Source organism: Mytilus edulis, chromosome 9 (assembly GCF_963676685.1).
Source record: "Mytilus edulis chromosome 9, xbMytEdul2.2, whole genome shotgun sequence".
NCBI lineage: Eukaryota > Metazoa > Mollusca > Bivalvia > Mytilida > Mytilidae > Mytilus > Mytilus edulis.
This window is the reverse complement of record NC_092352.1, coordinates 66955640-66970572: the sequence shown is the minus strand read 5'-3', so window position 1 is coordinate 66970572 and position 14933 is coordinate 66955640. Positions and strand designations below refer to the sequence as shown.

The following is a 14933-nucleotide window of genomic DNA, read 5'->3' as shown; positions in this document are numbered from 1 at the left end:
CTGAAAATACCTCTGTAAAAAAGACCCAGGTTTTATCTAAAATTACCCTAAAAACAACGTGTAAACTTATATGCAAATAAGGATAGCGATCTCTGAAAAAATAAATATATCTTTTTAGAACTATATACATCATTTTGTAAATTGAATATGTGATCGTTTGAAATCAGTATTCTGAAATATTTATATATGTCAATCTAGCTTATGTGATATATTAATTTATATATTTTGATTATTCATTTTTATTTTGTAATTCCCTTTGTGAGCACCAATTTCATAGAAGCATTAACTAATTAAAAGTCTTTTTAGCAACAAAACATTTTGCTTGTATATTCGTTGTTCTTTCAGTCTAGAGTTCGATCGGCAATCTGTGTCCGTTTGTCTGTGGGCGTTTATTTTTTCTAACTGAAACAATCAGTGTGATTGTTGCCTGACTGTTTCTTTAAATTAATCAACAAGCCATAGCAGTCTAATTTCCGTTTGCATGGAATGTAAACAGCAAATTAAAATGCCCTTCGATTGAATGTATTCCCGTTGCACCTAAATTTCAATTTCTCATGTTGACATTTTGTGAAAATGAATGTTTATTCAAAATCCGTTCGCATTAGCTTTCAGAAAGAAAACAAATAAATGACATGTTTTCTCCCAGAGGAAGTTTCTAAATTCATATTTCCTCTATTCAGAATACGAAATTATTTTAATTACGTAATACTCTGGTGTCCTTTAATGTGTCAAGTAGATATACAGCATAACGATTTCACTTCCTTGTGAAGGACAATGCAAAGAGGCAATACGGGGTGAAGATAGGTACAGTGCATACCGATTACACTTAAGGAGAATGCATAGAGGCATAACGAGGTGAGAATATGTGTACCATCACGATTCATATCTTAAATTACACGTGCTATGTGTAGTGAGTTAACATTAAATCTGAAATAATTTCTAAAAAGGCATATTTTCCCATTTTTGTGAACATTTATCATTAGACAACCATGTGAACAAGTCATATATGTCGAAGTGCAAATATTTCAACCCTTTATTAAGAGTAAATTATACAGATAGTAACCATGATTCGATAGAAGACCACAAGTTATTCAATATCTGAACTTATTAATAAAATCATAAAGCACGTTTGGTGTTTTTTCCTGTTACTGTCATGTCTGTACATTTTATTATTTTCATCGGGAATGCGATCTTTCGCCAATGTGTCCTATCGGTGCGCTCAAACGACCTCCGCCATATTTTCCTGAATGTTGACCAAAAAGCCTAACCATGAAATAGTGCGTTGAACCTTATTCCAACAGCAGATTTTCATTATCTTTTTCTTAAGTCTTTTTTTAAACCCACAATCCCTTTTATAAATTCATTTTCAATTCAATATGAGAAAATAATCTACCATATTATGGCTGTAAAATGATAAAAACTATGTCACTTCTCTGTGCCATTCTTTCAAAAAGATGGTCACATTTCCTCGGCTGCGTCATAATATAGTAGAATTTTCAATACACATGGAGTTTTCAATTTGTTTTGTGTCTTTTTACATATTGCTGTGCTTTATCTCTGACTTCTCTTGAACTTTTTAAGAACGACGTCATAAAGAATTTCATAATTTCTTTGAAATTCTACAAAATTGTTAGATTAGTATATATCTGTTCTCTTGACAAAGGTATCCTGCTGGTTGCTTTTTTAATAAAAATAAGGAATATTGTGTTTGTAAAATACAAATATTACTACGACAGAATAAATAAAATGACTACAAATACTAAAGTTTACAAAAAGTAGGTGAAACGCAATAAAAATATCTTACCAAAAATCTATCCTGCTATTAGCCGAGTTGCCATCTGGCCATTCAAATGTACAAATTTCAGTGTAATTAAAGTTCACTGTAGTTGAGTATATCAAATTTGGAAATGACAACACTGTCGAGGCAATCCATATGACAATAATGGCGACAATTACTCTTCCGGTTTTTCTTGGTCTCAGCGGGTGAATAATTGCCATATACCTGCAAATACAAATAAAGAAAGGTTAACAAAGGCACTAGAACAAAAACAAAGACGAAATTGATCTGGTCCACCTTAAAGATAGCGTAAAAAACATATATCTTCCTCTGCTCCCTATTTAACAGCAAAACAAAAGAAGTTTTAAAGGTCTAAAATTTTACATTTTTCAAAGCTTTGAAAGTTCTTTTAATAGATATGAAAGTTTCTCTAATAACCTTTTTCAGAATGTTGTTAGAATGAGAGGGGATGGGATTGCAGAAATATCTGTGTTGCTACTTTTTTCCATCTTAATAGAATGATTTTCCTTCTATTAAAGATACCTACAGATATGCATGCATTTTTGTTTTTGTGTCTTCAGGTGTCTTTTTCAACACACGAATTGACGAGTTACAGACAGGCAGATTCCAGACATTTCTTTATTGTCATCATTACGCCGAACGGAAGCGGAAGCAAACAATATATATGCATAAAATAATTAAATAATTATTATTAAATTTTTTTGCATATAAGCATGACATTAAGAATTTGCTGTCTACGTACTAAAATAACATAACATGATCTTGTTTGCGTTTAAGTGCACTTTCTGTTAACATTACATCTCAAGTACAAGAGTATAAACAAAAACAAGGATACCTTTCAAAAGTTCGATTGGTTAAATCTTTCTTGACTGACTGATTTGATTATCTGATACCCTTTTTAATCTGATTATATGATTGAAACATAAAAAGCTATCATCAATTCCAACTGGAATGTTTTTAAAGAAAATTAAAAGAATCACTGAAAAGGTTTCTTCGTTAATTACAGTTAAACTTGGTGAACCGGAACGTAAAATAATCTTGTACTGAATACCGCCTACTAATCGTCTCGCAAACTATTCGGTTTCTATACATTTTCTCAGTTTGTCTTTTACGGTTTTAGTAATTTAGACTGAATCCTGCATAATTACAAAGTACACGCCGTGTTTACAACTGTGACAAATACTTTGAAATCAGAGAAAAAGAGATAAAGATTAATGATGTGGCGACATCTTGCAACGTGTTCACATTACCTTTAAAGTTTTTAGTGGATTGTCTGTCAAAAGTGCATGTTAACAATTCAAAAATGAAATGATTAAAGGCAAAATTTTCAACACACTGTCAGGGTTTATCTGAAAATAAGTAAACTGAGTCAAAACTAAAAAGTTCTGTTCAACAGTTTTGATTACATAACACCGCATTTATTCTTATATCTCTATTAGCTGATTTGAAAACAAAATGTTCGAAATATACTTGTGTTATTAGTTGAAACGCAATCTAAAAAAAAATTAAAAAATGTATCATTACATGTGGTAACAATTTCAGCTTTCCGATTGTGAAGTTGAAATCATTTCTTCGTAAATTTTACGGACGCCATCACGAGTTGGTTGACCGTTATGGAATAACCGTTTCACAAATGATATCGGATATGTTTCTTACGTCGTAACTACAATCCTCTTCCCTTTCATAAATGTGACCTACCGAATTAGACTATTTACCGGATTTATTATCTCATAAGCAATACGACGGGTGCCACATGTGCAGCAGGATCTGCTTACCCTTCCGGAGCACTTGAGATCACCCCTAGTTTTTGGTGGGGTTCGTGTTGCTTATTCTTTAGTTTTCTATGTTGTGTTATGTGTACTATTGTTTGTCTGTTTGTCCTTTTCATCCTTACCCATGGTGTTGTCAGTTTATTTTCGATTTATGAGCTTGACTTGGTATCTTTCGTCCCTCTTTTATAGCAATTTGATTGTGAATTAGAAAAAAGGGTTATATATACATGTATGTACCTCTCCATTACATGTAGTATACTCTAAAATCAGAAATTTCTTATGATAATTCTTGTTCCTTAAAAACGGGATCAGTTAATTGTTTTTGCTTATTAAAAAATTCCCCGGCCTTTTCAAATATTTTGGATAAAATATTTTCGGAACGCTGGAATTTCATTGTGATAATACAAGTGAGGTTTGGTATGATTGGAACATACTGTTATCCGTAAAAGTATTTACTCTGTGACTGAATATCGGGAAAGCAGAAGTATACAAGTCAAGTCTTTTATTGTCTTTTTATTCCTTATTAATGATTCTCTGGTCTTGAATAAACATCAACACAAGAAAAGTAAATGTAATACGATGGCATGGTAAATGTTTTTATATAATGACATTTAATAAATAGAATCTGGCCCCATTCTCTTGAATGAATATACCGTTTTAGGGTCTAATAACCATTGACTTTTATTGGAATAATCTGACATTTTTATATTTTTCACCCGAGTATTTTATGTATTTGTTCAAGGAATGGGGCTTTGACCATTATTGGCCGTATGGTGACCTTTAGATGTGTAAACAAATCGTAATACAGTGGTCGTCTTGAAAACTTTGAAAGACATTTTTCTCAGTTGGGGTCACATCACCTTATTTTCTTACTTGAACAATGAAAACATACACGGTACCACTTGTTCTGCACTAGCTGTGCATTTTTACTATCTATGTCTCTTCGGTGATGTTCAAGGTCAAAGTATTTGAAAATTCAAAGATTATCAAAAATATGAAGAGTTATATATATATGTGTGTGTGTGTGTGTAATGTAAAAGGGACAAAGAAGTATATTACGGATTACAAATGTGTCGAGGTTTGTGATTGGATAACAACACAGAGATGTCAGTATATATTCAGGAAACTGCCGGGGTATATACGACGTTTTTATCCCCAATTGGAACCTCAATAACGTCATCATAACACCGGTTATTATGTGACGTAGTCAAAAGCTATCAGACTGTCAGAGGCTCACAGAGGGAAAATAATGACGTGCTTCAGTCAATAATACATTTTTGATACAAAATCACGCATTTTACACTTTTAATACTTAAATTTAATGTTAAAAGTGTTATTATAAATTATTACATACACGATAAAAATATGTTCACAGCAAATTAGAAAATCCTTCACGTATGCCGAACATATCAGGTTGGGTTTTTCAATATATATGTGTTGTCAACAAATACCTGCACTGGAAAATAACATTAAGTCAGGGGTAATCCGTAATATATGTGTAATTCAGGTCTCAGAAAGGGTATATACTGTGACATTCCCGGCTTAGGGCTTATATCCCCTTCGCCTTCGGCTCAGGGGATATAAACTCTAAGCCGGGAATGTCACAGTATATACCCTGTCTGAGACCTGAATAACATATAATATCCAAAGTGGGGCAAGGAATCCGATATTTGCATGAGGGAGATATATTCTAATTTCCAAAATTTTGTAACAGCATACATTGTATTTTAATAACTCAAAATCTTTTTTTTTCTCATGCAATTGCCACAGTACTGAATATCGGGATGGTACAACTCTAGGGAACTATCAATCCCCTGGCTTAGACATCGTCAGAGTCGTAGCAATAACATTCATTCATGATTTTTCAATCACAGAAAAAGTACAACGTTGCATATTTTTAAACTGCCTACATTATAGATAAATCTTGCTATGGAATTAACACGTTTCACGAATATATCTGAAACGGATAATCTTTTAAAGACCGTGGACACAGACTGCAGTATGCGTACAAGCGTCTAGACTATATATTAGTATTTATCAAAACTACATGAAAATGACGACAGCTCATTTCTTTTAATAAATGTCAGAGAGAGGTGTCTTTTTAAAGTACTATAAGGACAAAGGCGTCAAAAAATGGTAATCACTTCCGAAACCATCCTTAAAAGGAATCAATTTGTCGAGGAAAGTTAGCCAGCGTCATAACGTTAGGTGTCAACTCGATTTAATTCTGTTCACCTTAATTCTATTTAAACTATTCAGTGATAAGATTGCTGTAATACATTTTTATTTGAATTACCAATAGATTTTACAGGAAGGCGATTTTGTAGGAATAGAGATTATTCGATTACCTCTTGTTCGCTTTACAGTAGAATAATACTAGACTAAAGTATACGTGTAATTATCAAAGTAATACTTATCAACAAATAAAGAAGTATGAACTTTTTTTCCGGGCTACTTATTGGCGTTAAGACTTCCCTCATGTACAAGAGTACATGCATTTACAATTTAATTAAAATCAACTTCTAAGTATCCTATGTTTCTGTGACACCTAAGGGTTTTTATTTTTAAGGTTATCATTGTGAAAGAGAGACTCTCATCTATGTTATTTTTTTTCACGACTAACAAATGTTAAAGAAATCATTGCTTCAAACTGTGTTTTCTTTGTCAAAATACGAAATAAATAGAAAACTGAAGTTATAATTGGCATGTCATAGACCGAACAGCGAAATTGTTTTCTTACGCTTATCTTTGATTACATACATGTGTATCAATACAAGCATGCTGTAAATATCACAATATGGTTTTTTTCTGATAATGGCATTTGATGTTTTCTTACTGGTTTTCCACCACAGCAGGTTTTAATCAGTATAGCCAATTTCTTTTTGTTGCAGGTTCAATGCATACACCATTTAGTAATTGGTTATCAGATAAATACTCTTAGTTTATTTACTTTGCGCTATCATCTTATTGATATAAGAACATTTGTCTATGCTAGACGTGTATTGCTTGATGGGATGGTCAGTATATAAACAATGTTACGGGTCAATTTATGATAATCTAAACCTTGGTACAGATTTGTTTCGAAAACATTTTTTCGAAGCATATCGGTGCTGGGCTTCCAAAATGTCGTATACGACTTTTTTGGATAAAATTACTTTTTGACACAAATGGTGGAAGGAAATCTTTGATATTCCAAAATAGCATACAGTTACACCAATCAAAACATTTGAAATAAGACACGTTACAAAATTGCCAATCTCAGTTGTTTGTAAAGTTTGGTTCCAAAATGTTGTATTTAAACTTGAAAATTGTTGTATAATGGCTTTGAGAGTCCAACACTAGTACATTTCTATATTTTTGTGAAAATAAATAAAGTTTTAGGTTAATCCAGAAGTTTCAAAGTTTTTATATCACGACCATTTACAAAAATATTCAAGTTCACATACGACATTTTGGAAGCATGAAATTCTATCAAATTTTCAAAGCCTATTTGTGAGGGATTTATTTTTTGAAAAATTTGTAATTTACAACATTTTGGAAGCCCAACGACGATATGTCGAGAGAATTAACGATAGAACTGACTGAATGACCTACTCTACATTTGTATATTCAATACATCCATCAACAAGCTTTATTGACAATAAATTTCTTTATAATTTCAATGGTATGTCTTCATGCAGTAGATATAATAAACAGAAGGGGTAAACGAAAACAAAACACATCATCGCTTCAAGCGGTAGGTCGCGTGTAATGATTTCAATCGATGAAAGCTGTCTTGTAAACAGTAACATGGTAACCTTAAGATATATCCATCTCTTAGTTTATTTATCTGAATGAAAACGGTTTATTTATAATATGTGATATATAAGTATAAACATCAGGCAGGCCTCAAAGACGGGCCAATCTGAAGCAGTTTGAAAGTTTGAAAGGAAAATGATAAATAAAAGAGTAAAATATCTAAACATTATTCAGCTGTTACTGTCGACTCTTCTAAAAAGTCTAAATCTAGTTTTAACAGAGAGCAGAATAAAAAAGGAAAAAACCAATTTTCCTCTTTTTTCACTCTAATTTCTGAAAAGTGCAATTAGAGGCCAAAATAAGTCCAGAACGTAATAAATTTATTCTATAACCCAATGTATTTGAGAAAAAATCATGAAAAACAAAGACAATTATGTTTTATTAGTATTTATTTGATACATTTCAAAATAAATTTATACTGAATTCTACACTTTACTGTCCATTTTCATTCAACTCTCCGTAAATTATGCAACTTAGAATAAATTTATTCTAAATGCATGGTGCTTTCTGTATATAATCATTTATAAAATAAATTTATTATAAAGAGCCTTGATATCCATTATAAGTTCGAGAAAATCATAGAATAAATTTATTCTACATTTAATGACATTAATGATTATAACAATATTTAAAATAAATTTATTTTGAAAGTCCAGTAATCTGTATGCTGAGGCTGTGATACAGAATAAATTTATTTCACATTTAATGTCATTTATGATTATAATAATATATAAAATAAATTTATTTTGAAAGTAAAGTATGGTCAGGTTGAGACACAGAATAAATTTATTCTATGTTCAAAGTGATTTTTGTCTTGTATAATAATATATAAAATAAATTTATTCTGAAATTACAGTTATCATATAAAAGGAGGCGACACAGAATAAATTTATTCTACATTCAATGTGGATTAAAAGTATTATGATATATAAAATAAATTTATTTTGATAGTACAGTAATTATGTTAAGGTTGAGACACAGAAGAAATTTATTCTGGTTATAAATATATGTCAAATTTGTTTAGGAAAAAATACACTGATCTGTATGATTACATTAGGCTACAATGTACATAGAATAATTTTATTTTAAACCAGCAGTGTTTTTGATAATATTTGATATGTTCACATAATAAATTTACCTTGACAATACATTTAGGTATTAAAAAATGTGTTCCTATATAATTTTCCATCTTTCATGTCTATTTAATGACATATAACATTCATAAAAATGTATTTTATTTGAAGTTGCGATCTGACTGTTTTTAAACCCAACTTAAGACAATACTTATATATCTGCTATCAACAATGCAAAAGGACACTCCCTTGAAATATGAAAATGTCAATTTCTTCAGCTGATTTTGTTATATGGGACTGAATAGGAATACTATGCAGCAATTTTAAAAAACAAAATATCAACATATAAATGTAAAATAAACAGATATTGAACAGGTTTTTCTAAAATTGAAAATAAATCTGTCTTTTAAAACATGTCTCTCTCTGTAGATGTACGTGCTATAAATTGTTCTTTTTCTTGCTTCTGGATAGGCCTGATCTGAAAGAAGTAACGACAAATTCAAAACAATTTCAAACATTTTTAGTTATCATACCAAAATTTATTATATTTGATGAAGAAACTGTCTGTCTTTCTTTTAATTATGATGTCTATTTTGTTTATATAGTATTATTCACTCTCTTAATTGTCATTAATAACAGTCTTGCTCCGTGTTGAAGTCCGTACTTTGACCTATGATGATTTACTTTTATAAATTGTGACTTGGATGGAGAGTTGTCTCATTGGCACCCATACCACATCTTCTTAGATGTCCGGATATATTTCCGTCATTGGGCGAAATTTTAAGTCAGATTAGACTTCCGATTTGCGTTTTTCTGTATACTATGAACATACATTGATACATCTTCGAATACAGTGTATTTTCTGTCTGATATCCGTCATTAAAAGTCAGATTAGACCGGTTTGCGTTTTTCTTTTTACTTTGAAACAAGTACATATACTACGAAGTGTATTTTCTGTCTGATATCATTTTCAAGTTTACTATCCACGGCAGTCACAGGGTTTATTTGATAGAGAGGGTCTGAATAAAATATCAATGACCGCTGTGGATCAATTATTAAACTGAGAATCGACTGTTAAAAGAAAATACACTTTCGGGACGTCTGGAACGGGTGTTTTTAAGATCAAAATTTCAGGATTGACCATTTCGGGATCCGGGATTTCTTTTTTCGAATTTCGGGATGTCGAGATATTTAATTTGTATAATAAATTCAGAACCTCGGGATTTCATATTTTTAAGCCTGGGGTATTGGGATCAGGGCCCCTCCGCAGTGGCGGATCCAGAAATTTTCATACGCAGGGGCCCTTTGACTGCCTAAGAGGACCCCGCTCCTGTCATGCTTTAGTGATTCCCTATATAAGCAACATATTATTTTCCAGAAAAGGGACCCCTAAATCCGCCTCTGCCCCGACCCCCCTTAAATGAATGTTCATAATATACAGATAAGCGCTAAAATTATTCATGTGTCATTAAAATTAATAGAGAACAAAAAAAAAAAAAAAAAAGGATTTGTTTGTGGAAAAAGCATCGAGGAGCCGGGCTAGAAAAACAATTATCCTGTCCCAAATAACCTATGACTTTTGATACCTTTTCTGAAATTCTCAAGTCACTAAATGTTTTACAAAAAAAGAAGATGTGGTATGAATGCCAATGAGACAGCTCTCCACAAGAGACCAAAATGACACCGAAATTAACATTCAAAGGTCAACCTACGGCCTTCAACAATAAGCAAAAGCCGATACTGCATAGTCTGATATAAAAGGCCGTGAAATGATAATGTAAAATAATTCAAATGAGAAACTTACAGCCTTATTTATGTACAAAAAATGAACGAAAAACAAATATCACTAAACCACTGAATTACAGGCTCCTGACTGGAATGTTCATAATACATGTACACTAAATATATTTTCATAATGAAGTTAATCGAAAACAAAAAATGGGAATTTTGGAAATAAAGGAGGAGGGTTAAAAAAACATTTTCCTGTCCACAAGTACCTATGACTTTTGTTTCTTTTCCTGAAATTCTCAAGTCATTAAATCTTTTACATAATTCTTCCTACACCACTTTACATCCTTTCAAATACGCTCTGAATGCCCGCGATTTCGCGGGTGTGTTCTAGTATATATATATTGCCTCTGGATACAGCAAGATAAAGATGGCTATGCTATGCACTTGAACAGCAATTGTTGAATTTTGATACAATAAAGGGATTAACGTACAGTAACTCATTAAACTTTTACAATTTAAAAGTCAACACTCTATCAAATTAAAAACTCATTATTACATACCTAATCTCCATCTTCAGAAACACTGTATAAGTCAGGACTGAATAACAATCTAATCTTTTTTGCTGGTGTTTCATAACATTTTTCTCACTCTACAAGAAATATTTGAAGTTAAAATGCAGGAACACTTACTTTTCTTCAGGCACATTTCTTTATTTTTTATCAGGATTGGCATGAATCGTTCCCAACTTCCTGAATATGCATGTAATATTTGCCATTGGACATTCAGTCAGTCATGATCAATCAATCAATCAATCATAGAGTCTTAAAACAGATGAATGGTTCATGCCTAGGAAACAGCGAACTAAAGACACAAATTACAATTAAAAACAGGTTTCATTAAGTTTTCAACAAAACACAGGACCGGTGTTGACAATACTTTTACCTATCCCATTCAACATACCAGAAAACAATTAAGACATGTTTCAAAAAGAACAGCAGCTTCCTCAGGCAAAAGTATGAGTAATGTACCCAACACATTCCCCCTTCAACAAAATATCCATTTTCCTCTCAAAATGTTAAAGATGCGCCTTCGGCACTCATACAAAAATATATTGAAATTTAGGTACATGTCCTTTTGTCAACACTTCATTTTATTACAAAAATATGAGTGCAAATGTCTCGCCTTTTTCTTACTTTTCATTCAAATTATGTTGAAAGTCTTTAGTATGGAGGTTTTACTACAAATATCACGTATACTTAACATTAGCAATGCACAACTACAATGTATGATAGTTGTCATGTATACTATTAAACAAGAAGACCTCATTTTGTGTGTCGCTTCTCTTCCTTCCACCACGATAAATTATTCCTCATGCCTCGACCAAAAACCTTAACCTGCAGCGGGACAGACGGAAGGACGAACAAACGAACGAACGCACAGATTTGCAGACTAGAAAACATAATGCCAAAAGATGGGGCATAAAATTTATTGTTGAAATTGAAAGTAGTGAGTTGGCAAAAAAGAGAGTAGGGTAGGGATAAGAGGGAATCAGGACTTTTTCGGGACCTCGGGATTTGGGGATTGACCCTTGCGGGATCCGGGAATATATTTTTCGATTTCGGGATATGAATTTCTTTAAATTCTGCATCTCGGGATTTCATGTTTTTAAGCCCGGGATTTCGGGATCAGGACCTCTCCGACCACCCCTCAAATTAGCCTTAGTCGGTCAGTCAATTCCCTTACCCTTCCGGAGCACCTGAGATCACCCCTAGTTTTTGGTGGGGTTCGTGTTGTTTATTCTTTAGTTTTCTATGTTGTGTCATGTGTACTATTGTTTTTCTGTTTGTCTTTTTTCATTTTTAGCCATGGCGTTGTCAGTTTGTTTTAGATTTATGAGTTTGACTGTCCCTTTGGTATCTGTCGTCCCTCTTTTATACAAGATTCATATCCTACCATTGACATGTTAATAATGCCCTCAAAAGAAAAAGCACTGATGGATTGTCCTAGAAGCATATTTTATTAGACTAATATGGTCTATATATAAGCAGTTACATTTATTTCATGTTTGGCAATGTTTGGAGCTGTGCAAATTTTACCAAAAGATGCATTGTAGCAAAGGAGAAGAATAAGTGTGGTCTGAGACCGGAGACACCAAAAATATTGAATTTAACAGAAAGGAAACAAATATCAGACTTTGAAAAAAGGGAGAGGGCTTTTGATACCTTTTATGAAATTCTCCATACATAATATATTTTTAATACAAAAAGTCATCCCAGTTCACAAGCTGTATATGACTGCGATTTTGTGGGTGTGTTCTGGTGTTGCTAATAATACCTGAGAATCAGATCTTAATACAACATCTTATCATCAAACAATTAGGTTAAGGTCATGTTAACCCCGACAGATAGACATGACACCACAGTTGTCATGGTTGTTCCATACACTACATATTATTGACCTATTGCTTATAATGCCCGAAAAATTGACCCAACCACACAACTAACAATTGTCCAATGAACCATAAAAATGAGGTCGAAGTCAATTGAGACCTGTCAGACGGACATTTCCATCTGACAATGATTCCATACATGATACACATTATATAATGCCCCTACTGCTTAAGGCATCTGAGAAATAGACCAAACCACAACACCATACATCGGCCAATGAACTATGAAATTGAGGCCAAGGTCAGATGGAACCTATCGGGTGGATATGTACACCTTACAATCATTTCAATAATCAATACAGCAAATATAGATGACTGACTAGTTATAGTATCTAGATACAGTCTTGCTTAAGTTACTTTTACTTTGATAAATGATCCATGGAATAAGGTCGAGGTCAGGTTAACCCTTCATGTACCTAGCTGACGAACATGTAAATGTTGCTAGGAACCCATATACCAAACATAGTTATCATATTACTCATTATTTATATATAACTTGAGTTTTTTATTTAACGAAACAAAATGTATCAAGCAGTTAGTGAACCATGAAAATGAGGTTGCCGGGACAATGATATATGACAGACGGAAATTTCGTAACATATCGTATGAAACCTTTAGATTGTCTAACCTATGAAATATAATGCTTCAAACAAATAGTGTACACCATCGTCGCCGGCGCCGCTGGGTTGCAATACCTACTATGTCTCGCATACAAGCGTCGGAGAAAGAAAAAAACATCACTGCACAACAGACATCAACGTTTCATATAAACCTCTTAAGAAAGAGATACTTTTCTGAGAAAATTTATTTTTTCCAAATAGGACCCATTAATTTGTTTTCATGCTTGACTATATTTCTTCCAGAGTTTAATCGTTAATACACATGATATATATCATGTGTATGCTACACTTTTACCATTATATAATATTTATGAAAAATTCACTGTTGTCTAAGTGTGTACATTTCCCTCGAGATACAATGTATATTATTTACCATTTAAAATTCCTTGCAGTCAGAATTAATACATTTTTTTTAAATTATTCGAAAATGCCTGCCCATAACAAGTATAAATTTGATGACCATTCAGGCATTCATTTGAGAAGAAAGATTCGACTGAGGTGTGTCTTTTCAGAGAGGTTCTTTTAGTTCGAAAAGGACATCGGTGGTCTACTAAAATTGTGCATAGTTAAGAAAATTTGTCAACAGAAGGCATGAAAGGCTTATAATATCTATGTTAATATTTATAAATACATAAAATAGATACTTACAGACTTTTGTTGTCTATCCTGATATGTTCCTGGTGCCGTTTCAACTACGACAAATTCAATACACAAATGGATATTGAATCGTCGCTCCTAATCTTTGAATATCTTTCCTCTATGTACTAACTCGAATAATTCAGCGCCCCTATCCACTACTTTTCTCGAGAAAATGGTTAATGGAGTGATCAAAGTGATCGTAATATAACGACTGGATTATTCGGGTTATCCATGTACTGACAAATGTATTAAGATACACGCTGTGGATTTATTATGTAATTTCCGTCGTTTGTTTGTCATTATCTATCGTGCGAAATTTTACATTCGAATGTTTATAATTTATTAGGGTTTATATGATCACGATGGCCACAGTATGTGGTCATTAAAATATGATATGGGTAATTAGCATATGATTACAAATCTTGTTCGAAGAAACTTTAGAATCGTTAGATTTTATATTACAATTCTCTTTTTCGTTTAGTTAGGTTAGAATATCTCATAATAACCTCCTTGTTAAAATTAAAAATCATTTACGTTATTAAAAAAAAATCGAAGTTTGGAATATACCAATATTGTTGTTTGTAAAGGAACATTTTTTCCATAGAAAAACAAAAGAATATTGGGTATCAACCCGTGACAGAAAATGAATTTAACCACATTAAAAAAAAAACATTAAAAAATTAAGCAAAGGAACAGCGCTGTATATAATTGCTGTAAGTCATATTAAACCTTCAACGTGGAACGAAAAGTATCTCACAACACTGCACGTGTAAGACGACCACTAGCAACAGCCAGAGCGAAATAGTTTGCCAAAAAAAATGAATAGACTTCGTAAGATGTTACACCAACCTTTTTGGGCGCGTTCAAAAAGGATAGAAGTACGTATTTAAAAAATTTAGTGGTTCTTACGTATTTTAATCAAACTATTATATGCAGAATAATTTTTGGTAAGTTATATAGATACATTGTACATGTATCAAATGAAAGGGTAAGGACTGCTGAACCTTGCAGAACACACACATTTGACAGATGAATACAAATGAAACAAATAGT

The 14933-nt window shown here is 32.4% G+C and overlaps 1 protein-coding gene and 1 long non-coding RNA gene across 2 annotated transcripts in view; both read right to left on the bottom strand.

Annotated features, from left to right (window-relative positions):
• Window positions 1-14933, bottom strand: part of LOC139488886 (tachykinin-like peptides receptor 99D) — a 68238-nt gene that overhangs the window by 12259 nt on the left and 41046 nt on the right. Inside the window, exon 2 of the mRNA XM_071274844.1 lies at window positions 1805-2002. Within this exon, the coding sequence (XP_071130945.1) occupies window positions 1805-2002 (198 nt within the window). The remainder of the gene's footprint in view (window positions 1-1804; window positions 2003-14933) is intronic.
• Window positions 8148-14260, bottom strand: LOC139488889 (uncharacterized). The gene is made up of 3 exons (XR_011656106.1): window positions 13890-14260; window positions 10733-10821; window positions 8148-8919 (listed from the first exon to the last, which is right to left on the bottom strand). It is a non-coding gene; the product is annotated as an uncharacterized lncRNA (long non-coding RNA).